We start from the raw sequence: 27,815 nt of genomic DNA, 5'->3' as shown, positions 1-27,815 counted from the left end.
CTGCAGCATCACAGAGGAAAAGCTCTCCTGAAGAAGATCTGGACTGTAGGTGACAATGGCCGAAAGAGAAGCAGGAGATACCGTGTCTGAAACCGAGGAACGCCCAAAATGGGATAATAAGATCCAGTACCTGCTGACCTGTATTGGATTTGCGGTGGGTTTGGGGAACATTTGGAGATTTCCCTACCTGTGCCAAATCTACGGAGGAGGTGAGGAACCTTCTGGAGGAGAAACCCCAAAACAGCTTTGGTCTTAAAAAGTGCTAAAAAGGGGCTCCTTAGAGTGACAGAACCACTACAGAACCTTTAAAATGATGAATCTTCAGAAAACTCCCAGAAAAATGGAAACCACTCAACTGGGAGGTTCTTCAGTGGTTCCTCTGTGGCATCAATCTACAGAAACCTTGATTTTTAGAAGCGCACTTGTGTAAATGTGCAGGGGTCATCAAAACTTTTGGAGATTCTTAGCTTTTTAGAGGTTTAAAGCAAATGAGCATGCTTTCTTTATGAATTAGCATATTTTTACAGTTGTTAATCTCCAGGAATGGACCAGTAGAATTACATTAGAATTGCAGTAATGTAAATTAAAGAACATTTTAATGTTCTCCAGTAAACTTACAATTACTAAAATCTCAGATTGATCTACACTCTCAGAAAAGATGGTTCTTTAAGGGTTCTTTAGTAAAGAAACCCGGCCTTATTGTCCATCATCTCCCTAAGTCTGTTCTTAAGTGTGTTCTTCCGAAAGGTTCTAAGAAAGGTTCTAAGAAGATGTGTAAATTCTGTTCTTACCTGAGAACAAACCCCACGTAAGAGAACTCTGGTGAGTCAGAGTCTTCGCCAGAACTGCGTAAGTGGGCTTAAGAAGAAATTTCTACTTAAGAACGGTTGGAGAACGAGGACCAATTGGTTCTATAAAGAGCTATAAACACTCAAAGAACAATTTGCATGCTTAAATGGCTTTTGCTTGGTGCAGGTTCTTCAGATTGATGGAGAACATGATGTACATGGTTCTAAAGAGAACTCTTTTATGAAAATAGTTCTTTTTGGCAAGAAAATGGGTCCTTCTATTGTTACAAGCTTGGCATTGTAAACAACAGCAGAACCTGTTCTGGTGCTCTACGGGCCTCACTGACCGATATCTTGTTTAGCAATAAAACATGTAACAAAAACGGAAACAGTGATCAGAAACTAAAGAACCAACGTCAGATAAGCGTGTCAGGCTGAGTGGAAAAGGTCAGAGATCAGACGTTTAAAGTGTGGAGTGACTCCAGCGGGAGGAGTTTCAGAGCTACTGCAGTGAATCCAGTTCAGTGTAGATAAACACAGATTCTCCCAGTCCAGTAAAACCTCTCAGAACCTGACAGATCCAATCACTAGAGTGGTTCTGATAAACCGTTAAACTGTAACCACAGTCTAATCACAATCTAATCAGTCGAGTCACAGTGTATTCAATCTAATCACAGTTTAATCACAGTCTAATCACAGTCCAATGACAATCTATTCTAATCACAATCTGGTCACAGTATAATCATAGTTCATTCACGATCCAATTAGTTTAATCAGAGTCAAGTCACTATCTAATCACAATTCAATCACAGTCCAATCACAATTTAATCACAGTCGATTTACAGTCTAGTCATAGTCTAGTTACAGTCAAATCACAATCTAGTCACAATCTACTCACAATTAAATCAGAGTCTAACCACAGTGTGTCTCAGTTAAATCACAACCCAATCACAATTTAAACACATTCAAGCCACAAACCTTTAAACCGTATCCGTTATCGACAGAGAGCAGAGATAAGACCGCTCACAACTGGAGAGGGTCCTATTAATAAAACACAGTAATGAGTTTAAACCAGTTTTGGACCAAAAGAAAGGAAAACAGAGCAGCTTTATTATGAACCCACCACTAAAATGTAACTGTACATCAATGTATGTAAATGTAAAAATGTAAACTGTCAGGTCATCACTAAATAAGCACATGATCTTAATGGCTCACCTGGTTAAATTAAAGGCTAAATGCACTATATTTCCAAGAGTATTCACTCCCCCATCCAGATCACTGAATTCAGGTGTTCCAGTCACTTCCACGGCCACAGGTGTATGAAGCCGAGCCCCTCGGCCTGCAGACTGCTTCTAAAGACATTAGTGAAAGAATGGGTCGCTCTCAGGAGCTCAGTGAATTCCAGCGTGGTGCCGTGATCGGACGCCACCTGTGCAGCAAGTCCAGTCGTGTAATTTCCTCACTACTAAATATTCCACAGTCCACTGTCAGTGGGATTATAACAAAGTGGAAGCGATTGGGAACGACAGCAACTCAGCAACGAAGTGGTCGTCCACGTAAAATGACAGAGCGGTCAGCGGATGCTGAGGGGCATAGAGCGCAGAGGTCACCGACTTTCTGCAGAGTCCATCACTACAGACCTCCAAACTTCATGTGGCCTTCAGATCAGCTCAAGAACAGCGTAGAGAGCTTCATGGAATGGGTTTCCATGGCCGAGCAGCTGCATCCAAGCCTTACATCACCAAGCACAATGCAAAGCGTGGAATGCAGTGGTGTAAAGCGCCGCCACTGGACTCTAGAGCAGTGGAGATGTGTTCTCTGGAGTGACCAATCACGCTTCTCCGTCTGGAAATCCGATGGACGAGTCTGGGTTTGGCTGTTGCCAGGAGACGGTACTTGTCTGACCGCATTGTGCCGAGTGTAAAGTTTGGTGGAGGGGGGATCATGGTGTGGGGTTGTTTTTCAGGAGTTGGGCTCGGCCCCTTAGTTCCAGTGAAAGGAACTCTTAAAGCTTCAGCACCAAGAGATTCTGGACAATTTCACGCTCCCAACTTTGTGGGAACAGTTTGGGGACGGTCCCTTCCTGCTCCAACATGACTGCCCACCAGTGCACAAAGCAGGTCCATAAAGACGTGGATGAGCCAGTTTGGTGTGGAAGAACTTGACTGGCCTGCACAGAGTCCTGACCTCAACCCCATAGAACCCCTTTGGGATGAATTAGAGTGGAGACTGTGAGCCAGGCCTTCTCGTCCAACATCAGTGTCTGACCTCACAAATGTGCTTCTGGAAGAAAGGCCAAAAATTCCCATAAACACTCCTAACCCTTGCGGAAAGCTTTCCCAGAAGAGCTGAAGCTGTTATAGCTGTTATTAATCTTAGTGTAAATTATCTAGACATTCTTCATACTTAGCGTATCATACCATCATGTTACCTTAAATAAATATCTAGTACTTTGGAGTCTGTACCACACACTTACTCATTGAATATCTAAAACTTGTTTTTCATTTCAGAGTAAGTTAGTTAGTTAGAGTATCTTGGTGCTTATGCCTGTTTTAAGAGAGTCAGTATCCTCAAGAACTGCACTAAAAAGGGTTCTTCAATTGATACAAGCTTGACATTGTAATAATAGCAGAACCCTTTTCGGTGCTCTATAGAAAAGATTTAGGTTGTTTAGTTTTAGGTTGTTCTAAGCATTATCAGTTATTTCTACCAAGGACTGTGATGATTTTAGACATTGGCAAAACACAGAACTACACAGCTGATGCAGTTTGATTAGACACTGTGATATAAAATGGATTAATAATCCAGTCAGTCAACAAATCTCTACGTTTACTGGGCAGATATGGCAGAGAGGTTCTGAGGGTTTAGTGTGAAACGGTTCAGACGTCTTTACAGTGGTGGTGATGGGAACCAGGCGTCGCCATGACTACAACACAGATATAGACACTTTATTTACCACCCAGAACCACCAGAGAACCTACACGAGTCTTCTGAGCTTATATGGAATGCTGATGATGGAAAACAGTGGAAAATCTGGAATAATGAGTTTTCTTTGGGGACTATTTTGCCGCACAGCGCCCTGCATGTCTGCATGAGGAGCTTTTAGAGGGGGACGTCTGGTTCCCATCACCACCACTGTGAGCAGCTCTGACTCGGTCAGTTTATCTAGAACACAACGTTTCACACTGAACGTTTTAAAGAATCAAGGGAGTTCTGCTTTAAAGAGGTAATAGAATGATCAGCAATCTTATATATTCTCAGCGTAAGAGTTTCTGTCTGTGTTCCAGGTGCGTTTCTGATCCCGTACCTGGTGGCGCTGGTGTTCGAGGGTCTGCCGCTGCTGTATCTGGAACTGGCCATCGGACAGAGCCTCCGAAAGGGCAGCATCGGGGTGTGGAACACCATCTCTCCTTACCTAGGGGGACTCGGTCAGTAAAAACAGTCTCATCACAGCTTAATCACAGTCCAATCACAGCTGAATCACAGTCCAATCACACCTTAATCACAATCACAGTTTAATCACAGTCCAATCACTGTTTATTCACATTCTATGCACACTTTAATCAAAGTCTTATGAGAGTTGTATCACAATTTAATCACAATCTAGTTCCAGTCTAGTCAAAGTTTAATCACAATCTAATCACAATCTATTTACAATCTAATCACAGACTAATCACAGTTAAACCGGAGTCTAGTCACAGTTTAATCACAGTTTAATTACAGGCTAATCACAGTTAAACCAGAGTCTAGTCACAGTTTAATCACAGTTTAATCACAGGCTAATCACAGTTAAACCAGAGTCTAGTCACGGTTTAATCACAGTTTGATCACAGGCTAATCACAGTTAAACCAGAATCTAGTCACAGTTTAATCACAGTTTAATCACAGGCTAATCACAGTTAAACCAGAGTCTAGTCACAGTTTAATCACAGTTTAATCACAGGCTAATCAGAGTTAAACCAGACCCTAGTCACGGTTTAATCACAGTTTGATCACAGGCTAATCACAGTTAAACCAGAGTCTAGTCACAGTTTAATCACAGTTAAACCAGAGTCTACTCACAGTTTAATCACAGTTAAACCAGAGTCTAGTCACGGTTTAATCACAGTTTGATCACAGGCTAATCACAGTTAAACCAGAGTCTAGTCACGATTTAATCACAGTTTAATCACAGGCTAATCACAGTTAAACCAGAGTCTAGTCACGGTTTAATCACAGATAGATCACAGGCTAATCACATTAAAACCAGAGTCTAGTCACAGTTTAATCACAGCTAAATCACAATCTAATCATAACGCGGAGCGAGGAGGTGGACCCACGTGCTGAGATAAGCGACTTTCATTGAGGGCAAATCCAGGGTCATGGTCACGACAGTCCAGGTTAATATAACCAACACGGAAAAATCACAGGACAGACACGAAACAATAAACACAGACTGAAGCTCAAGACAGAGGCCGGGATAACGAAACATCCAACAAACTCACATCAAACAAAGACCAGCCAAAACAAAGGGCAAACACAGGGCTCAGACACGACACCGGGAAGACGAGGGACAGGTGAAGACAATCAGGGGAGGAATCACAAAACAAGGGGGCGGGACGAGGGATACCAAAACAAAGAAGCATGTGGACTATCAAAAAGCACATGGGGGGGGCACTAATCACGGTTAAATCAGAGTCTAGTCATCATCTAATCACAATCAATTCACAATCTAATCACAGTCTCGTCATAAATCCATAGAATCTGATGAAGTGTCTCTCGTATCAGAGGAAGATCAAGCGTGGTCTGATTAAGGAGACTGACTGCAGAGATCAGGAGATCACTGACATCACCTGACCAATCACAGGCCAATTAAACAGGCCAGTCTTCATAAGACATGTCATCGGTATCATCTCAGAACATCTGACAGCACAAACCAAAAACACCCAGCTGGAGCTGCTGACGTCTTAAATCCAACAAATACATCTAATGTTTCTCAGATTCCTTAAAGACCATTCGAAAGTTGTAGAGCGTATTCTTTAGTAAAAGTATCTTTTAGAACTGGCAGGTTGTTTGACTTATTTCAATAAATAATACTTGAAACAAGAAAAATCATTCTCAAGACCAGTGAAGTTATAGACATAGATCAAAAGAAATAGATCAAAAGTAAAGCACCTCATACTCAGTAATGGACTGTGGTTTTACGGTGTTCTGTGTATTTACACTTAAAAAAATAACGTTATGCCAAGTAAAATTATCTTACAGTCAATAAATCTCATATTTCCCCTGTTGTGGTTTTTGCTTAAAGCTTAATTTAATTTATTTCCATCCATTTTTTACTTATTTTAAGTAATTTTTTTAAGTAAAATTCAGGAAAATTATCTGCCTGTAAAATCATTTTACTTAATAAAATTACTTAAAACAAGTGAACGTCACAAGAAATAAGCTAGATATCTCAAAATGAGAAATATTAGACATATCAACTGAATCTAAGAGTTGTCAAGATGCTGTTTTCTGCAGTGTAACTGTCCGCAGCTGTAACGCTGTACCTTTGTGTAACAGGGGTGGCTTCTATGGCCGTCTCCTTCCTGGTGGGTCTGTTCTACAACACCATCCTGGCCTGGGTTCTTTGGTACTTCTTCAACTCCTTCCAGGATCCACTGCCATGGAGCCAGTGTCCCCTCGACGAAAGCCAAACAGGTACACACACACAGTCATACCTACTTCAGACACAAAGAAAAACAGAAAGCAGTGATTCATTAATTCTGTAGAAAACTGAAAACTATATTTGATGTTTTACCTTTCTTTATTTCTTGGGTAAATATCCACTTTTTCTATATCTGGTGCCTGGAATACAATTTTAAAAAGATTGGACAGGAGCCTGTTTACAGTTTCGTCACCTTTCCTTATAACAGCTCTTCATAATCACTTGAAGACTGAAGACACAAACTGATCCCTTTTTTAACTTTACACTGGTAACAGTCTGGAGGGTCCTTTTCTTCTTTGGCCTGGAGAACACGATGTCCATTATTTCCATAAACAACCTAGAAGTTAGTCCCCCGTTGTGAATGAGGGTCACTTCATCTAATCTAAATCAATCCATTTCAGATGAGCTTGAGCCCAGAGAAGTTGGCAGCGTTTCTGGATGTTGTTGACGCATGACTTCCACTATGTAGAGTACAGTCTTAACCTTCGAGGACGCAGCGATGAAATGTTTATTTTCAAAGTATTTCCGAGCCCATGTAACGATCTCCATCACAGAAACGACATTCAAGTTTGTGGTTTTCACTGTTGTACTTTACACATAGACATTTCTCTGGATTCCCTGAATCCTTTGATGATATTACGAACTGTATTGGTTGAAACTCCTCCACACAAAATTCCTGCAGTCACTTGTTGAAGATCATTGTTTTTCAGCTGAAGTGTAAAGTGGCCTTTCATAGACGCTTCTACATCACCTCTTTTATGTTTTCTGAACATTTCACAGTGTCACTGGTCTTAAGCTGCTCCCGCCACTACTTTTTTGGAATGTGTTTTGGGCATTCATTTCAGAACGACATATCATTATGAGAACAAGGAATAAATAAGAATCTGTGTTGAATCCACAGGTTATGTGGAGGAATGTGTCCAGGGAACCCCAGTGAATTATTTCTGGTACAGGGAGACCCTCAACATCACCCCGAATATCGATAATAACGGCTCACTGCAGTGGTGGCTGGTGCTCTGCCTGGCCACGGCCTGGAGCATCGTCTACATCTGCTTCATCAGGGGCATAGAGACCATTGGGAAGGTCAGAATACAATAATACATAAATAAATAACTATATAAATCTGGAGCTTCATCCACACGGGCACCTTCGCAGCCATGGAGACCATTGGCAAGGTCAGAGTAGACAACCTTTCCCACATTGGGGCACTGGGGATTTGTACATCGGTCTATTGGCCAACATTAGGGTGAGGGCATTGGGCATTGGCCTAACATGGCCTAACTCCCAGTGCCCCTACCTGAGGTTGGGGGTTTGAGTGGGCATTCCAGTGTGCAGGCTGCCCACAAAAAAAATCACAGTGGGCTGTTTGGGTTCGTTTTGTGGGCTAGCCAATGCCCACACTGCCCATAGCTCACCTGCAAAGATCCAACGGTGGAAAGTAAATATTAAATAATGACAATAAAGACCATAAAAAAAATGAATCTCATCAAAGGTGTAGAGACTAATAATTAGAAAAAGTATACCATCAGATTTGTAATGAATATCAAAGTCTGATAGATTTGAGGTTCTTCAGTGTGGAGATATAGAGGAACTTATTTGCTCAAAAACATTTATTTTCAGTAAATATTGGTAGCCAAACACATCCTAAACCAAATAATAATATAATAAACCCTAAAGATATTATTATTGTGACTTTTCAAAGAAAATTTTGTCTAGTGCTCATTTTAAGGTAAAAAAATGAGGTTCCACCCATTTTATACCTCTATATCTTTGAAACTGAAGAAGATACAGTGGATCTTCTGGAGACACCTGGTGATTGAGGTTGATTGATCTGTTTGGGTGTACAGGCCGTGTACATAACAGCTACCTTTCCATACCTGGTGTTGACCATCTTCCTGGTGAGGGCACTTACACTTCCCGGAGCTACAGATGGACTGAGGTATCTGTTCACCCCAGATGTGAGTAACTATTATTATATACATGAACAAATACCCTACAAAGACTCCACATATGTATTCTTTCATAGCTACTGCTGTGAGATCGAGTTTTTATATCACAATACCTACATTTAGAGTCGGTTATTCATTCAGCCTAACGAGAAACTGTAGAACGGACTCGGTTTATATCACAATACCTACATTTAGAGTCGGTTATTCATTCAGCCTAACGAGAAACTGTAGAACGGACTCGGTTTATATCACAATACCTACATTTAGAGCCGGTTATTCATTCAGCCTAATGAGAAACTGTAGAACATACTCGGTTTATATCACAATACCTACATTTAGAGTCGGTTATTCATTCAGCCTAATGAGAAACTGTAGAACAGACTCGGTTTATATCACAATACCTACATATAGAGTCGGTTATTCATTCAGCCTAATGAGAAACTGTAGAACGGACTCGGTTTATATCACAATACCTACATTTAGAGTCGGTTATTCATTCAGTATAATGAGAAACTGTAGAACAGACTCGGTTTATATCACAATACCTACATTTAGAGTCGGTTATTCATTCAGTCTAATGAGAAACTGTAGAACGGACTCGGTTTATATCACAATACCTACACTTAGAGCCGGTTATTCATTCAGCCTAATGAGAAACTGTAGAACAGACTCGGTTTATATCACAATACCTACATTTAGAGTCGGTTATTCATTCAGCCTAATGAGAAACTGTAGCACATACTCGGTTTATATCACAATACCTACATTTAGAGTCGGTTATTCATTCAGCCTAACGAGAAACTGTAGAACGGACTCGGTTTATATCACAATACCAACATTTAGAGTCGGTTATTCATTCAGCCTAACGAGAAACTGTAGAACGGACTCGGTTTATATCACAATACCTACATTTAGAGTCGGTTATTCATTCAGCCTAACGAGAAACTGTAGAACGGACTCGGTTTATATCACAATACCTACATTTAGAGTCGGTTATTCATTCAGCCTAACTAGAAACTGTAGAAGGGACTCGGTTCATATCACAATACCTACATTTAGAGCCGGTTATTCATTCAGTCTAATAAGAAACTGTAGAACAGACTCGGTTTATATCACAATACCTACATTTAGAGACAGTTATTCATTCAGTATAATGAGAAACTGTAGAACGGACTCGGTTTATATCACAATACCTACATTTAGAGCCGGTTATTCATTCAGTCTAATGAGAAACTGTACAACGGACTCGGTTTATATCACAATACCTACATTTAGAGACTGTTATTCATTCAGTCTAATGAGAAACTGTACAACGGACTCGGTTTATATCACAATACCTACATTTAGAGCCGGTTATTCATTCAGTCTAATGAGAAACTGTAGAACGGACTCGGTTTATATCACAATACCTACATTTAGAGTCGGTTATTCATTCAGCCTAACGAGAAACTGTAGAACGGACTCGGTTTATATCACAATACCTACATTTAGAGCCGGTTATTCATTCAGCCTAACGAGAAACTGTAGAACGGACTCGGTTTATATCACAATACCTACATTTAGAGCCGGTTATTCATTCAGCCTAACGAGAAACTGTAGAACGGATTCGGTTTATATCACAATACCTACATTTAGAGCCGGTTATTCATTCAGCCTAACGAGAAACTGTAGAACGGACTCGGTTTATATCACAATACCTACATTTAGAGCCGGTTATTCATTCAGCCTAACGAGAAACTGTAGAACGGACTCGGTTTATATCACAATACCTACATTTAGAGCCGGTTATTCATTCAGCCTAACGAGAAACTGTAGAACGGACTCGGTTTATATCACAATACCTACATTTAGAGTCGGTTATTCATTCAGTCTAACGAGAAACTGTAGAACGGACTCGGTTTATATCACAATACCTACATTTGGAGTCGGTTATTCATTCAGTCTAACGAGAAACTGTAGAACGGACTCGGTTTATATCACAATACCTACATTTAGAGTCGGTTATTCATTCAGCCTAACGAGAAACTGTAGAACGGATTCGGTTTATATCACAATACCTACATTTAGAGTCGGTTATTCATTCAGCCTAACGAGAAACTGTAGAACGGACTCGGTTTATATCACAATACCTACATTTAGAGTCGGTTATTCATTCAGCCTAACGAGAAACTGTAGAACGGATTCGGTTTATATCACAATACCTACATTTAGAGTCGGTTATTCATTCAGCCTAACGAGAAACTGTAGAACGGACTCGGTTTATATCACAATACCTACATTTAGAGTCGGTTATTCATTCAGCCTAATGAGAAACTGTAGAACGGACTCGGTTTATATCACAATACCTACATTTAGAGACTGTTATTCATTCAGTCTAATGAGAAACTGTAGAACGGACTCGGTTTATATCACAATACCTACATTTAGAGCCATTAACTTTGTTTATATGTTTTACAATATCTCATGGTTGGCAGGTGTTGAGATAAGATGTGTGTTATTTCCTGTGTGTGTGTGTGTGTGTGTGTGTGTAGTGGCAGATCCTGTTAAATCCTCAGGTGTGGCTGGACGCTGCCACTCAGATCTTCTTCTCTCTGTCTCTGGCTTTTGGAGGTTTGATTGCATTCTCCAGCTACAACCCCAAAAAGTGAGAGTCTGTATTCAAATCGAAAAAATCCATCTGAATGGGAAACGAAAAAAGGAATTAGCTACTGCTAGCAGTTAGCTTTCCTAATATGAACTAAATTGACGAACTGCTTTGAGGTTTACACTTAATAATCTGATAACTGCAGAAAATCAGATTGTGTCAGTAACTGGTTCAGTGTGTTTACACTTAATAATCTGATAACTGCAGAAAATCAGATTGTGTCAGTAACTGGTTCAGTGTGTTTAGACTTAATAATCTGATAACTGCAGAAAATCAGATTGTGTCAGTAACTGGTTCAGTGTGTTTACACTTAATAATCTGATAATTGCAGAAAATCAGACTGTGTCAGTAACTGGTTCAGTGTGTTTACACTTAATAATCTGATAACTGCAGTAAATCAGACTGTGTCATTAACTGGTTCAGCGTGTTTACACTTAATAATCTGATAACTGCAGAAAATCAGACTGTGTCAGTAACTGGTTCAGTGTGTTTAGACTTAATAATCTGATAACTGCAGAAAATCAGATTGGGTCAGTAACTGGTTCAGTGTGTTTACACTTAATAATCTGATAACTGCAGAAAATCAGACTGTGTCAGTAACTGGTTCAGTGTGTTTACACTTAATAATCTGATAACTGCAGAAAATCAGACTGTGTCAGTAACTGGTTCAGTGTGTTTACACTTAATAATCTGATAACTGCAGAAAATCAGATTGGGTCAGTAACTGGTTCAGTGTGTTTACACTTAATAATCTGATAACTGCAGAAAATCAGACTGTGTCAGTAACTGGTTCAGTGTGTTTACACTTAATAATCTGATAACTGCAGAAAATCAGACTGTGTCAGTAACTGGTTCAGTGTGTTTACACTTAATAATCTGATAACTGCAGTAAATCAGATTGTGTCAGTAACTGGTTCGGTGTGTTTACACTTAATAATCTGATAACTGCAGAAAATCAGACTGTGTCAGTAACTGGTTCAGTGTGTTTACACTTAATAATCTGATAACTGCAGTAAATCAGATTGGGTCAGTAACTGGTTCAGTGTGTTTACACTTAATAATCTGATAACTGCAGAAAATCAGACTGTGTCAGTAACTGGTTCAGTGTGTTTACACTTAATAATCTGATAACTGCAGTAAATCAGATTGGGTCAGTAACTGGTTCGGTGTGTTTACACTTAAACTGGTAACTGCAGAAAATCAGACTGTGTCAGTAACTGGTTCAGTGTGTTTACACTTAATAATCTGATAACTGCAGTAAATCAGACTGTGTCAGTAACTGGTTCGGTGTGTTTACACTTAAACTGGTAACTGCAGAAAATCAGACTGTGTCAGTAACTGGTTCAGCGTGTTTATACTTAATAATCTGGTAACTGCAGAAAATCAGACTGTGTCAGTAACTGGTTCAGCGTGTTTATACTTAATAATCTGGTAACTGCATGGGTGTATGCAGGTCTCAAAAAGATGGAGCCGTGTGATAATAATGTCGGTTTAAAACTGTTCTTGATGTTTGTGTAGTGTCTAATGTATTTCTCCCACTGGTAGCACATTTTATGTGTTGTTGGAATTTGGGGAGAACTGTCTTTAAATGACCAAAACACAGCAGTCAGCGATTAACTTGTTGGCAGAAATCAAACCAAAAACAAACCACGGAGCCCCCGGTGTCCTGGCTATCTCCTCCGGTATACCGTGTGGGTGCAGAAATTCACTGGTAACGGCCCGGTTATGCAGTAATCCGATACCTCAGAAGATCCTGCCGGCTGTAGGTAGGGTTTGCGGTAAAAATGTGACGTTTACGAACAAACACATACATAAAGACACAAAAGAAAAGCACCGTAACAGAGAGCTCCGAGCCGCTGCGTCTGTGTGCGCCGTGGTGCAGCTGATAACAGCAAAGAGTTGCTATTTTACTATTCATTACTGTTAATGTCATTCCTGCTGGTGTGGGTTTCCTCCCTTTCAATGCAGCTCCCCAAAGCAACTGTGCTAATAGCTCCCCCTTGTGGAGAATCTGCTAAAGCTGGCTTTGTAATGAACTAATCACTGAGGAAAAGGTAATCGTGTTGTTTACTGAGAGTTCTCGTGTGTTTGTTAGGAATAACTGTGAGAGGGACACGATGTTGGTGGGCTGCATTAACAGCGCCACCTCCCTCTACGCCTCCATATCCATATTCGCCATCCTGGGCTTCAAAGCCACCACCAACAACATCAACTGCTTCAACAGGTACAGTCCACTTTCAGCACATACTCTGTGATACTGTAACAGTAGTTGACAATTGTGTGCAAATTTTGTGCACTCTTGATCAAATTCCATTTTTTTGTTGTTTTTCTGAGTGCAAATAAGTTACATTTTATTTTTTGTGTTCAATTTTTACCAAACTCTTAAAATAAATGTCACATGTAAGTGTGTCTCTGTAGAGGATGTTTTAACTTATTTTTACTTAGAAAATCAACAAAATGTTTTGATCTTGAGGTTTATGTCTTAGTGCTTGAAAGTTGTTTCTAAATAATGAAATTGATGCAAATGTACATAATTACCTTAATTATAATATTATTAACTAAAAATAATTTAGATTTAACCCCCCAACATGTGCCGATCACTTTTATATTATCTATAAATACGGACAAAATCCTAAAAAAAAAAACTTGAAGACATTTATGAACAAATTTTATATCAGTTTCTGAGATTAATATTAACAGTGAAGTTGATGCCTATCCATGATTTATTTCAAAACAAACATGCTAATGTACAAACCTCAATTTTGTAACTTTAATACCTTTGGTACTCACGAGTCCCCGGCTGGTGACCAGGCAGTTGGAGTTTGTCCCGGTGGACGAGAGGGTTGCCTCAATGCGAATTAAAATCACAGAGAGGAAAGCTTTGACTGTTGTCTGTGCTTATGCACCAAACAACAGGTCAGAGTATTCGGCCTTCCTGGAGCAAGTGGGCGGGGTTCTGGAGAGGGTCCCGCCTACAGACTCCATAGTCTTACTGGGAGACTTTAATGCTCATGTTCGCAATGACTGGGAGACCTGTAGAGGCGTGATTGGGAAGAACGGCCGGCCCGATCTAAACCCGAATGGTGAATTGTTATTGGACTTCCGTGCCAGGCATGGATTCTCCATAACAAACACCAAGTTCAAACACAAGGATGTTCATAAGTGTACATGGTACCAGAGCTCCTTGGGTCAAAGGTCAATGATCAACTTTATTGTTGTTTCATCTGACTTGGGACCATATGTTCTGGACACTCGGGTGAAGAGAGGTGCTGAGCTGTCAACTGATCACCATCTGGTGGTGAGTTGGATCAGATGGCAAGGAAGACGGTCAGACCCGGTAGGCCCAAGCGAATAGTGAGGGTGTGCTGGGAACGACTGTTCGGAATGATTTCAACTCCCACCTCTGGAAGAACTTTTCTCATGGGGAGGTAGGGGACATGGAATCTAAATGGACCCTGTTCAAAACCTCCATTGTGGAAGCTGCCAGGTGTAGCTGTGGGTGCCTGTCGGAGTGGTAACCCAAGAACCCCCTGGTGGACACCAGTGGTGAGGGAGGCCATCAAGCTGAAGAAAGAGGCCTTTTTAGGGACTGGATGGCCTGAAAGACTCCCAACCCAGAGGTACCGACAGGCAAAAAAAGGCTGCAGTGGCAATGGTGGCGGAAGCAAAATCCAACCTCCTTGGTCAGTGTCAAGGAGGTTATGGACTGTCCAATGATTCAGAAGCGGCCAGGGTGGCTTTGCTCCTGAGTGTGAAGCAGTTGGTACGTGGATCAACACCTCCAGGTCTGAGTGTATGGTCCTAGCCTGGAAAAGGATGGCATACTCACTCCAGGTAAGGGGGAAGGTACTTGCCCAAGGGATCATGAAATCGTCCGTAGACTGGGACAGGTGGCAACAGTAATGCAGTCACTGTACCACTGGACCTGAGCCATAAGGGAAACCTCTGTTTACCAGTCGGTCCTCACCTGTGGTCGTGAGCAGTGGGTAATTATCAAAATAATGAGATTACGAATACAAGCAGCGGAAATGAGCTTGCTTCAACAGGGTGGTCGCCTACACTCTAAAGACTGGGACAAGACCCTAGTGTAGTCCTATCTTTCAGTTGGCCCAGGAGTGGCTTGGAGTTCCCCGGAAGGTGCTGGTGGAGGTTGGGGGTTACATGGTCATCTGGGATTCTCTGCACTCCCAACTGCTACTTGAGAGTTGCAACATGTTTTAAAAAATTTTGACTAAATATTTTGGTTGTGTACTATTTTCAGTGGAATTCTGTTCAAACACAATTCGCTAAGCACTGTGTTTTTTCAGCATTTCACTCAGTGTCCAAACGTTTTTGGTACTGAGGATTGTAAACATGTCTAAAATATATATTTTAATGCCTCCCCAACTAAAAGTTTTAATCAGCCAGTGCACGTTAAACACAGCAGAGTGAAACACAACCTCACTCCCTAAAGTTCATCAACCACCTCACCTGAATGTCTTAACCCACAGCAACATCCTCAAACTGACGAACGAGTTCGACATCGCTGACCAGAACATAACCATGCATAACTACGATATGTGGCTGGAGAACTTAAACGCCTCATATCAAGAGAGAGTGGCTAATCTAACGCTCAGACACTGCAGCCTGGACAGGTTCCTGGACCAGGTAACTCCACTCCAGTTAGTCATAATTCATTTTATCTTTGCAGTCAGTTTGACCCTATTTGATGTTTAACATCTCTAAATAAATGACTCACGTCATGTTTTTACTTCATTTTTAATGGCTTTTCTTAATTTAATGAGTAGATATAAAATTTTGTACATTTTGTACTAATCTCTGGTTGGTTTGACCACCAAGACTGTTTTAGTTGTATAAAAATCATCATTCATTCAAAATCATTCAAAATCATTCATAGCCTCAGTGTAAAAGTAAAGAAGCGAACTTCAGAAAGTAACCGGTCAGTAAAACCTGTCCTCCAGAGCGCGTCAGGGACGGGTCTGGCCTTCATCGTCTTCACGGAGGCCGTGATTGAGATGCCGGGCTCTCAGGTGTGGGCAGTGCTGTTCTTCCTCATGCTCTTCAGTCTGGGCCTGTCCTCCATGTTTGGTAATCTGGAGGGGGTCCTGACTCCGTTGCTGGACCTCAACATGGTGCCCAAGTGGATGCCCAAAGAGCTCTTCACCGGTATGAATTAGTGCTCTGAACACGTTTGCTCTAACATGCCTGACAAGCCTATCCAAGGCCTTTATAGATACTGAATAATAATTCCTAGCAGATCCTGAATAATTCCTAGCAGATGCTGAATAATTCCTAGCAGATACTGAATAAAAGCAGATACTGAATAATTCCTAGGAGATCCTGAATAATTCCTAGCAGATACTGAATAATAGCAGATCCTGAATAATTCCTAGCAGATACTGAATAATTCCTAGCAGATGCTGAATAATTCCTAGCAGATGCTGAATAATTGATAGTCACAGTAAACATTAATAAAATGGTCCGTGAATAGTAAAAAGCTGGTTACTGGTGATGATCCGGTGTCTGTGTTTGTGCAGCTGTAATCTGTGTGATCTCCTTCCTGGTGGCTCTGATCTTCACGATGGGATCAGGGAATTACTGGTTGGATGTCTTTAACAGCTACGTGGGCTCAGTCCCCCTCCTCATCATCGCCTTCTTCGAGATCACTGCTGTAATCCTGTTCTACGGCATGAAACGGTAAACACGCTCTTACTCACTCACACACTCTTACTCACTCTTACACACATTTGCACACACTCTTACTCACTCTTACACATTATTGCACACACTCTTACTCTTACAAACTATTGTACATGCTCTTACTCACTCTTACACACTATTGCACACTCTTACACACATTTGCACACACTCTTACTCTTACACACTATTGCACACACTCTTACACATTATTGCACACACTCTTACTCTTACAAACTATTGTACATGCTCTTACTCACTATTGCACACTCTTACACACATTTGCACACACTCTTACTCTTACAAACTATTGCACACACTCTTACTCACTCTTACACACTATTGCACACACTCTTACTCTTACAAACTATTGTACATGCTCTTACTCACTCTTACACACTATTGCACACTCTTACACACATTTGCACACACTCTTACTCTTACACACTATTGCACACACTCTTACTCTTACACACTATTGCACACACTCTTACTCACTCTTACACACTATTGCACACACTCTTACTCTTACAAACTATTGTACATGCTCTTACTCACTCTTACACACTATTGCACACTCTTACACACATTTGCACACACTCTTACTCTTACACACTATTGTACATGCTCTTACTCACTCTTACACACTATTGCACACTCTTACTCACTCTTACACACTATTGCACACACTCTTACACACATTTGCACACACTCTTACTCTTACACACTATTGTACATGCTCTTACACACCATTGTACATGCTCTTACACACTATTGTACATGCTCTTACTCACTCTTACACAATATTGCACGCTCTTACCCACTATTTCTCATACACTCTTACTCACTCATATACACTATTTTACACACTCGTGCTCTTACACACTATTGTACACTCTTACTCACACACACTATTTTACACACTCATACTCTTACACACTATTGTACACTCTTACTCACTCATACACTCTTACTCACACACGTTATTTTACACACTCGTACTCTTACACACTATTGTACACACTCACTCATTTTTATACTATTGTACACACTCACTCACACTCTTACACACTATTTAGACACACTCACTCTTATGCACTATTGTACACACTCTTACTCACTCATACACTTACACACTATGTTTCACACTTTTACTCACTTATACACTCATACATTCTTACACTCTTACAGTTTCACACTTTTACTCACTTTTGTAGACTTGTACACACTCATACATTCTTACTATTACCCACACTCTTACTCTCTTATATACACTCACACTCTTATTCATTCTTACACACTCAACCACTCTTTTACACACTTGTACTCACTCTTATACATGCAAACACACTCCCATATACTCTTACTCACTCACTCTTACACACTCAAAAACATTCCTATACATTCTTACTCACTCACTCTTACACACCCAAACTCATGTACTCTTACTCAAACCTCTTAAACACTCAAACACACTGTTATACTCTTAAATACTCAAACACTCTTATATACTCCTAAAAAAATCAAACATTCTTACTCATACATACTCTTACACTCTTAGACAATCTTACTCTTATAAATTCATCCACTCAAACACACTATTATACACTCTTACAAACATACTCATATTCTCCTATTCACTCCTATACATTCAAATACACTCTTCACAATCACACTCTTAAACACTCAAATACACTCTTATACACTCCTAAATACTCAAACACTCTTACTCATACACACTCTTACTGTTAAAACTCTGATACACTCAAAAAACGCATACACTCTTACACACTCACTCATTCGTCCACAAACACTGACACTCTTATATTCCCCAAATACTCAAACACTCTTACACATGTAAACACACTTATATTCTCTAACACACTCAACAACAGGAGCAGTTGGGGGTTTGGTGTCTTGCTCAAGGACACCTCAGTCATGTGCTGTCGGGTCTGGGGATCAAACCGGCGACCTTCCGGTCACGACGCTGGTTCCCTGACATCCAGCCCACGACTGCCCCACCCGTAAACAGTCTTACTCTTATACACTCTTACACACTCAACCACACTCTTATACACTCTTAAATACTCAAACACTCTTACACACTCATACATACTGTTATACTCTTATACTCTCAGAAAACTCACACTTTAACACACTCTTGCACACTCTTGCACACTCTTGCTGAATAACAGACTGTGATTGTTTGCACACTACGCTGTTCTCCTGCTCTCCACCTGACTGCCCTCATGAAGGCCTTCACGCCTTCCCGTGGAACTGAGGCACAGCGTTGGAGCACAGAGAACGTGAAGAACGCTGGGTTTCCCAGAATAACGGTGGGTTGTTGTGCTGCAGATTCAGTGATGATATCGAGTACATGACGGGTCGGAGGCCAAACTGGTTCTGGAAGATCTGCTGGATGGGGATCAGCCCCATCATGCTGCTGGTCGTGCTGGTGGCCTACATCGTCATTCAGGGGCAGGTGCAGCCCAAATACCCCACCTGGAACCCGGACTACGTAAGTGTCCAAAATAAAGACAGAACTGTACACAGTGTTGATTACCTGTATTACACACTCACACACTACCGGCCTTGCTGTGCGAGATTAGAAACTAAACGGTTTTAATTTCTTTCTGTGTAAAAACAAAACAGAAAACAGTTTTTAGTGTGTAGCAGCTGTGTGTGCTAGCTTTGCTCTGCTAGCTTTGCTCTGCTAGCTTTGTTCTGCTAGCTTCAAACTAGAAGCTGCTACCTGTGTCTTGATTTCTGTGTAAATTTGTAAACGTTGCTTCTGAGAAAGTTTTCAGTTTTAGGCTATCTAACCATCTTTGGTGGCTTTGCTGTGCCGAGTTTAAGACAAACTGGGCAAACAGCCCAGTTTCAGCCCAGCTACCCAGAGTGTAGCGAAGCTACCTGTGCTAGCTCTGCTATGTGACACTACTTTAAAACTAATTGAAAGAATGATCACAAAATAAATAAACGCTGCTTTTAACAAGCGGCAGTTTTGGCTTAGCGACTCTCTTTTACAGCCAACACAGGTTTACAAACTAAGAATTCAGATAGCAACTTTAGGTAACAGGCTACTTTCCTCGCTAGCTTTTCTGCGTAAATCACAAAATGCTATTTTACAGTGGCACATTAGGGATTTTAGCTTAACCAGCTACTTTCTGCGCCCACTTTAATGAGTAGATTTGAAAAAGAAAACTACTTACTGAAAGCAATTTGCTGAAAAATGACACACTTCCAAACCTGACTGGCCCATTTTTAGGCTGGCTGTCCTGCGCAAGTTGGAAAACCTGCTTTTAGAGAGCAAAACACCTCAAGACGACACCGCAAAACGCTGAAATAGCCGCTTTCTGCGAGGCCTCTGCTCTGAGGTCTGCTTTTGGAAAACGATGTTAGTGCTGAAAAGTGCTTTATATGAAGCAGTTAGGACACAATCTCAAGAAGAAAAACGAATCAGGAGCCATTTCAAGGTTTTTACATCCCATTTAACAGGGAGGGAATGTACTGCAGTGTTCCTGCTGGGAAAAGCCCATTAGAAACCATCAGGGTTAAATCAAGTGGTTTCGCTTTCTACTGGGAATTGACTCGGTGGCGTCTAACGTAAGCGCCGATCCTGTGTTTGCGTCCAGGCGCTGTTCCCGGAGTCGGAGGAGAAGCCGTACCCCGACTGGGTTTTCTCCATCTGCGTTCTCCTGTCGGCGGTGCCGGTGCTGCCGATCCCCATCGTGGCTCTGTACCACCTCTGCAGACGCTTCTGCAACAAAGACCACCACAAGCAGCAGCACCTGCCCCCTCCCAACCCCTACAGCAACATGGCCTTCGACCCCGACACGTAGACGGACTCAGGACGGTACGGAGCGAGCCGGACCGCCACACCGAGGGGGTTTGTTGGGACCGGTTCCGCCTTCAGTCGCTGAGAGACTAATGATACAAGTCCCCACACATTTCTCAACACAGGACCGGACAGGAAACGCCAGCACCACTGCTGCGTTTATTTCTTTGTATATTGATGATTCCCACTGCGTTTTTGGTCATTCCTGCTGCTCTTGTTGAAGGGATAACAGGCTCAGGGCATCAATAAGTAGAAAGTGTGTGTCTGCCGAACAAACTTACTCCTAAAATTAAAATTAAAGTTAACCTGTTTAAAAAAGTCCAAAAAGACGTGAAAATAAACCAAATAAACCAAACGAACGAAAATACAGTAACACTTGCTGTTCATAAGGCTGCATGACACCTACTTACGGCCGTCATTCCGACCGACATAACCCTACACAACTGCTTATAAATGCTTGTTCCAATAAGCGTAAAAGCTACGTCTGCCAATTTTGATCAAAGTCAGCTAAAGTAGCCTTCATGACCGACGACGCCTGTTGTGATGGGCGTTTATAAACAGTCATGTAGCCTTATGAACAGCGCCCTACAGTAAAGTGTTAACGAAAACGCTTCTATTCAGAACTATGGACTCTCCAAGAATCCTCTGCACGGTTCTCTGCATGGTGAATGGGTTCTTTAGACTGATGGAGAATGTGCTGTAGCTCCACTATTGGTTACTCACTTACATAGTTCTATACAGAACCAAAAAGTGGTTCTTTGGCCTGTTACAACGGCAGAACCCTTTTTGGTGCTATTTAGAACCCTTTTCAAAAAGGTTCAATAATAGAAGCATATATAGTACATTCTCCAACAGTCTGAAGACCTTCACACCATACATCATGCAGAGGATTCCTGGAGTGTTCATGGTTCTATGGTTTAAGCACCGTCTTTACTGAAGAATTATTGTTTATTTACTGATTATTAATAAGGTGATATATCGGAGAGTTTTCCACTGTTGGGCTGGAGTTTAGTGTGAATGTTCAGACAGTCTTTCACAGAAAGCAGAGTCAGTGTTGATCCTCTCAGCACTGACGGCTTCACACAGCTGGAAACCACAGCTGAGCTGCTTTGAGTTTAATGCGAGATCGAATATTCACCACAGGGTTTGAATCTGTTTTTGTTTTTTCCAGTGTGTTCAGTTCAGTAAACAAACAGTAAAAGAACAGTAAACAAACAGCAACTGTGTAGATCTAAACCTTTCCACATGACTGCATCGGGAGGTTCTTTAAACATTAAAAAAGGTTCTTTACACTCGTCACTAGCCATGAGACACCTGCTGAAAACTTCTTCGGGGAACCAAATGGGGTTCTACTATGGAGGCTTTGTCTAGAAGAGTTGTTGAGATCTATGCGATTCAGCACTCGACATAATAAACGGTCACTTTCTGTCTCCACTGGGCCTGACCTCCAGCCCAGATGACCTCATTAACCCTCAGTCACCACAGCCGAGCAGGTGGATCCACAGTTACCAGATCAGGCAAAACCAAGGACTGCAGACCGGAAGGCTTGATTCAGCGGTTCGGATGCAGACTTGGTGGGTCCAAATAATATCAGATGAAACTTACATACCAGAGCTGTCAATCAACAGCTCTGGGAGGAACCTCAAAATACACAGATACACTATATGGACAAAAGTATTGGGACGCCTACAGGAGCTTTTATGAATCCCATTCTAAACCCATAGGCATTAATAAGGAGCTGGTCCCCTTTGCAGCTCTAACAGCTTCCACTCTTCCGGGAAGCTTCTACAAGATTTTGGAATGTGTGGGAATTTTTGTCCATTCATCCAGAAGAGCATTTGTGTGGTCAGACACTGATATTGGACAAGAGGGCCCAATCTCTGTTCTAGCTCATCCCAAAGGTGTGTGATGGGGTTGAGGTCAGGACTCTGTGAGGGCCAGGCAAGTTCCTCCACACCAAACTCAGCCAGCCAGGCCTTTATGGAGCTGCTTTGGTCACTGGGGCTCAGTCAGGCTGGAACAGAAGAGGTTCTTCCCCAAACTGTTCTCACAAAGTTGGAAGCTACAACTGTCCAGAATACCTGGTTCTGCTGAAGCATTACGGTTTCCCTTCACTGGAACTAAGGGTTCTAGACCAACCACTGAAAAACAGCCCCATATCATCATCCCTTCTCCACCAAACTTTACAGCAGGCACAGTGCAGTTAGGCAGATAACGTTCTCCAGGCATTCGCCAAACCCAGACTCGTCTATCAGACTGACAAATAGAGAAGATTCATCACTCCAGAGAACATGGTTCCACTGCTCCAGTGAGTGAGTCCAGCGGTGGTGCTTTACAGCACTCCATCCGATGCTTGGCACTGCGCTCAGCGATAGTTTTACAGTTAACTGTAATGCCTTGTATGACAACGTGCTAACCTGCTAACTCTCTGGGAAGTGAAATCAGGATGGGGTTGTGAGATTGAGCAACAACAGGCTTTCTGTCAGTCAGACGATAATGAGTGCACTAGCGCCACCTACTGTGAGCTCCACCTTGGATCTCACTCTTAGCTTTGTTTCCCACCTAATACGCTCCACCATATTTAGCCCAAAATTTTGTCGTGGGTTTCCCCAGATGGTCTCGCTACAAATCTGGCACCACAAGGCTGCAAAACCCGTAACCAACAACAACTAAACGCACCACAAAAAACACAAACAAGGCATGTTTCTTTATGGACTTTTTAATTTGGCTCCATCTGAGGTCAACAGGAGCCCGGCTAAATTTACAACAGCGCTGATAACGAGAGCCCAAATGAGACCAATTAGCACAGATAAGCCACTGACGCGTTACAAATCAGCTCTCCGCTCAAAACAGTCGGGATCTAGTTTGGCCTAAAGCCACAGATAAAGTGCTGCTGGACTGGTGGCCAGCGTGGCAGACTGTGTGACGGCTATGACTGAATGAAAACAGCTTCAGAAAAGCTGCTTGGAAACTTTATTACTGTTTTTATTTGATGTCGGAGCAATCGGACGCAATTAACGTCCATCTGTAACCAACACTGGACAAACAAATACAAACCTCAGCAGAAAGCCTGGCCCAAATGATATGGAGAGAACATCAGCACTGAGATTGTACTGATACACATGGTCACGGCGCCACGCCCTGCACTACAGGGGCGTGTAAAACTCCTAGACCATCAGAAAATCAAATCCAGATTTATTTATCTGGACAGTAAGTGCTTATTTAAAAAAACAAAAAGCACCAACATTAGAATAAATATAAACTACTAACCCCAGCCGTCGCAGTGCAGGCTGGAGCCCAGCCCTGACAGAATCAGTGACTGCAATTCTCGTTCAGATACAGCTTTTAAAGAGCTTTTAAAGGGGGATCTTCAGCTCCTTCAGCAGACCACGCTGGACAGGCGCTCACAGAGGACTAGGGATAAATCAATGAGCAGCAAACTAACAAAAGCAGCAGAGAAACTCGACGAGAAACTCCACTGTAACAAGAACCCACCAGCTGAATGAATGAGAGTGAGAGATTCGATCACAGAGGAGCTGAACCATCGACTGTATATATGATATATATGCTCATTGACTGTATGATATATACTACATATACTATGACTATATATGATACATACCCATTGAGTCCATATACAATATATACTCTCATTGTCTGTATATATGATATATACACTCATTGACTGTATGTATGATATATATATATATATATATATATATATATATATATATATATATATATATGTACTCCGACTGTATGTATGATATTTGTAATATATATACACATATATACACTGACTGTATGATATATATGATGCACACCCTTTGAGAACATGCAGCCACTGTAGCTCTCGCTGGATGTTGGTCATGAACCTGAGTGCACTCTGATCACCTGATCTTCAGGTTCAGAGTTTAAAACGACAAAAGTTACTGAATTATTGAAGGTAATAAATCTATTATGATGAAGTTTATTGTGACACTCATACAGCTAGAAAGCGACACACTGCTTCATAAATGGAACACACTCTTTTTCCTGGGTCAAATTTCAGCCAATGAGACAAATATGATTCATCATAATTAACTACACACATCGCCTGGCAGCCCTGATGAACAATCCACTTTGCCCAGTTACCTTTTAGTTTAGTTACCTTAAATACCTCGTCTACGTAATCGGTCTTCCATTCAATTCAAAGTAGATTTTTACCTGGACAAATCTGATGAACTGCTGAGCTAAACAGCTTTAAAAGGTCTGTCCCAGCTTCCTAAGGTCTTTATACAATTGATTAGAGTTGATTAGAGCTGAACAAAATGCACAAATTGTTAAATTGAGCTTTTTAATACTTGAGGTAAACGTTTAAGACATTTGATACAAGTGACCACATTAGTTTTATCAGTGTTGAGGTACAAAAGCGGAATGTAGTGGACCAGCCTGTCAGTTCACCAGCTTTGCTATTTTAGTTTAAACCTCCCCAGTTTGAATAACACAGGATAAATGAAAACAGCCTAATGTGGTAGCTGCACTGTTTCGATATTAAAAAAAAAATTGAGCCCAATCGTTGACTCAAGAAAATGCCCATAGAAACTCATCTGGAGCTGTGACTGGTCAAGGAGGGCTCATTTACATATTGCAGCCTTTGTGTGATGTCAGTATCGTGAAGGTCAGTATCCTGATAATGGTCACTAATCGATATACCGTACAGAGCTGGACTGAAAGTTCTGTCAGTAAAGGTTCAGTGTTCTGGATCTGAACACCAGCGGCACCAGCGGCCCCAGGGTTCCGCAGAGCGCCGAACAGACCGAATGCGGGCGTTTCAGGTGCGGATGGTGCTGAAATCAGGAGGAATTCTGGGAGTAGCTGCCTGGAGAACCCGCGCCAGCCTGAGACCTCGGAGCTCAGAACACCGACGCCTTTTACCTGCGACGCAGAGGAGAAGAAGAGGAAGCATTAGTTTAAAACAAAGCACACGGCGTCAGCATGCTTAGCTGTGCTGTAGTGTTAGAAACCACATAATCAGGTCTATTAGAGACACTGAAGAAGCAGGCAGTTAGCACCATGCTAACATGCTCTAAAGCTAAAGAAGGAAACATCTGACCGACTAAATCTGGAGAAACTGGGTAATAATCGCTTTAACTTAATCCCACTGTGCAGTCTAGAATCCTGGTCTCCAGCTCTAAATATCATTAAACGGACAAACTGAAGGTCATAAGTGGAGAAACCTGTACAGACTGTTATTAAGGGTCACTCACGTTTCTGAAGCTGAGGGAGCAGACAGCAGTAGGACGCAGAATGATGGGTCAAAACGACCCCGAATGCCAAACAGCATAACAGCTCAATGGCTTCATACTGTAATACAGGGCTGACCAGGTCAACTGTTCCCACTGCAGAAGACAGAGAGAAAACAGAGAGAGATTCATATACAAAAACAAAACGCAACAGATTCGCCCTGTACAGTTCATCTAGATATGATCCCATTCCCACGGTACTGTTTATCTAGATATGATCCCATTCATACTGTATAGCTCATCTAGATATGATCCCATTCACACTGTACAGTTCATCTAGATATGATCCCATTCACACTGTACAGCTCATCTAGATATGATCCCATTCACACTGCACAGTTCATCTAGACATGATCCCATTCACACTGTACAGTTCATCTAGATATGATCCCATTCCCACTGTACTGTTTATCTAGATATGATCCCATTCATACTGTATAGCTCATCTAGATATGATCCCATTCACACTGTACAGTTCATCTAGATATGATCCCATTCACACTGTACAGCTCATCTAGATATGATCCCATTCACACTGCACAGTTCATCTAGACATGATCCCATTCACACTGTACAGTTCATCTAGATATGATCCCATTCACACTGTACAGCTCATCTAGATATGATCCCATTCACACTGTACAGTTCATCTAGACATGATCCCATTCACACTGTACAGTTCATCTAGACATGACCCCATTCACACTGTACAGCTCATCTAGTTATGATCACATTCATACTGTACAGTTCATCTAGATATGATCACATTCCCACTGTACTGTTTATCTAGATATGATCCCATTCATACTGTACAGTTCATCTAGATATGATCCCATTCCCACTGTACAGTTCATCTAGATATGATCCCATTCACACTGTACAGCTCATCTAGATATGATCCCATTCCCACTGTACTGTTTATCTAGATATGATCCCATTCATACTGTACAGTTCATCTAGTTATGATCACATTCATACTGTACAGTTCATCTAGATATGATCATATTCGCACTGTACAGTTCATCTAGATATGATCATATTCGCACTGTACAGCTCATCTAGATATGATCCCATTCATACTGTACAGTTCATCTAGTTATGATCACATTCATACTGTACAGTTCATCTAGTTATGATCACATTCATACTGTACAGTTCATCTAGACATGATCCCATTCCCACTGTACAGTTCATCTAGATATGATCCCATTCATACTGTACAGTTCATCTAGATATGATCCCATTCACACTGTACAGTTCATCTAGACATGACCCCATTCACACTGTACAGTTCATCTAGACATGATCCCATTCCCACTGTACAGCTCATCTAGATATGATCCCATTCCCACTGTACAGCTCATCTAGATATGATCCCATTCATACTGTACAGTTCATCTAGATATGATCCCATTCACACTGTACTGTTCATCTAGACATGATCCCATTCATACTGTACAGTTCATCTAGACATGACCCCATTCACACTGTACAGCTCATCTAGACATGATCCCATTCACACTGTACAGTTCATCTAGATATGATCCCATTCATACTGTACAGTTCATCTAGACATGATCCCATTCCCACTGTACAGTTCATCTAGATATGATCCCATTCACACTGTACAGTTCATCTAGATATGATCCCATTCAGTGAATGCAGTAATATTTAAATTCATACTGTACAGTGAAAGTACAAATGATCAAATTCACACTACGGTGAATGTAGAAATATTTGAATTCATACTGTGCAGGGAATAGAGAACTGCTTTTGAACAGAACCGAGTGCTGGACTGGAACAGAACCGAGTGCTGGACTGGAACAGAACCGAGTGCTGGACTTGCCTGTGTTTGCGTGAGTGATGGACCTGCTGATGGTCTTGGCTGTGCTCCAGATGATCTTCATGAAGAACCGGGGGTTGGTTCT

General features: G+C 41.5%; 2 protein-coding genes across 5 annotated transcripts in view; one reads left to right on the top strand and one right to left on the bottom strand.

Annotated features, from left to right (window-relative positions):
- Positions 1-23,703, top strand: slc6a18 (solute carrier family 6 member 18). The gene is made up of 12 exons (XM_017687298.2): positions 1-209; positions 4,076-4,216; positions 6,330-6,467; positions 7,376-7,557; positions 8,322-8,432; positions 10,955-11,067; positions 13,163-13,291; positions 15,558-15,714; positions 16,029-16,233; positions 16,605-16,764; positions 19,120-19,282; positions 20,400-23,703. The coding sequence occupies exons 1-12, from the start codon at positions 56-58 to the stop codon at positions 20,604-20,606; spliced, it is 1,860 nt and encodes a 619-aa protein (XP_017542787.1). The 5' UTR covers positions 1-55; the 3' UTR covers positions 20,607-23,703.
- Positions 23,704-24,539: 836 nt separating this feature from the next.
- tert (telomerase reverse transcriptase) overlaps positions 24,540-27,815 on the bottom strand; it is a 43,066-nt gene continuing 39,790 nt past the window's right edge. For 3 of the 4 annotated variants that reach the window (XM_037542457.1, XM_037542458.1, XM_037542460.1), the window contains exons 14-16: positions 27,734-27,815; positions 25,852-25,983; positions 24,540-25,519 (exon numbers count right to left, since the gene is read on the bottom strand). The exon at positions 27,734-27,815 is cut by the window's right edge and continues 43 nt beyond it. In XM_037542457.1, coding sequence (XP_037398354.1) covers positions 25,416-25,519; positions 25,852-25,983; positions 27,734-27,815 — 318 coding nt within the window. In that variant the 3' untranslated portion in view covers positions 24,540-25,415. Of the gene's footprint in view, positions 25,520-25,851; positions 25,984-27,733 lie in introns of those variants that run through there. The other variant, XM_037542461.1, reaches the window with a different exon arrangement.

Source organism: Pygocentrus nattereri, chromosome 11, assembly GCF_015220715.1.
Source record: "Pygocentrus nattereri isolate fPygNat1 chromosome 11, fPygNat1.pri, whole genome shotgun sequence".
Classification (NCBI taxonomy): domain Eukaryota; kingdom Metazoa; phylum Chordata; class Actinopteri; order Characiformes; family Serrasalmidae; genus Pygocentrus; species Pygocentrus nattereri.
This window is presented reverse-complemented; position numbering and strand designations above follow the sequence as displayed.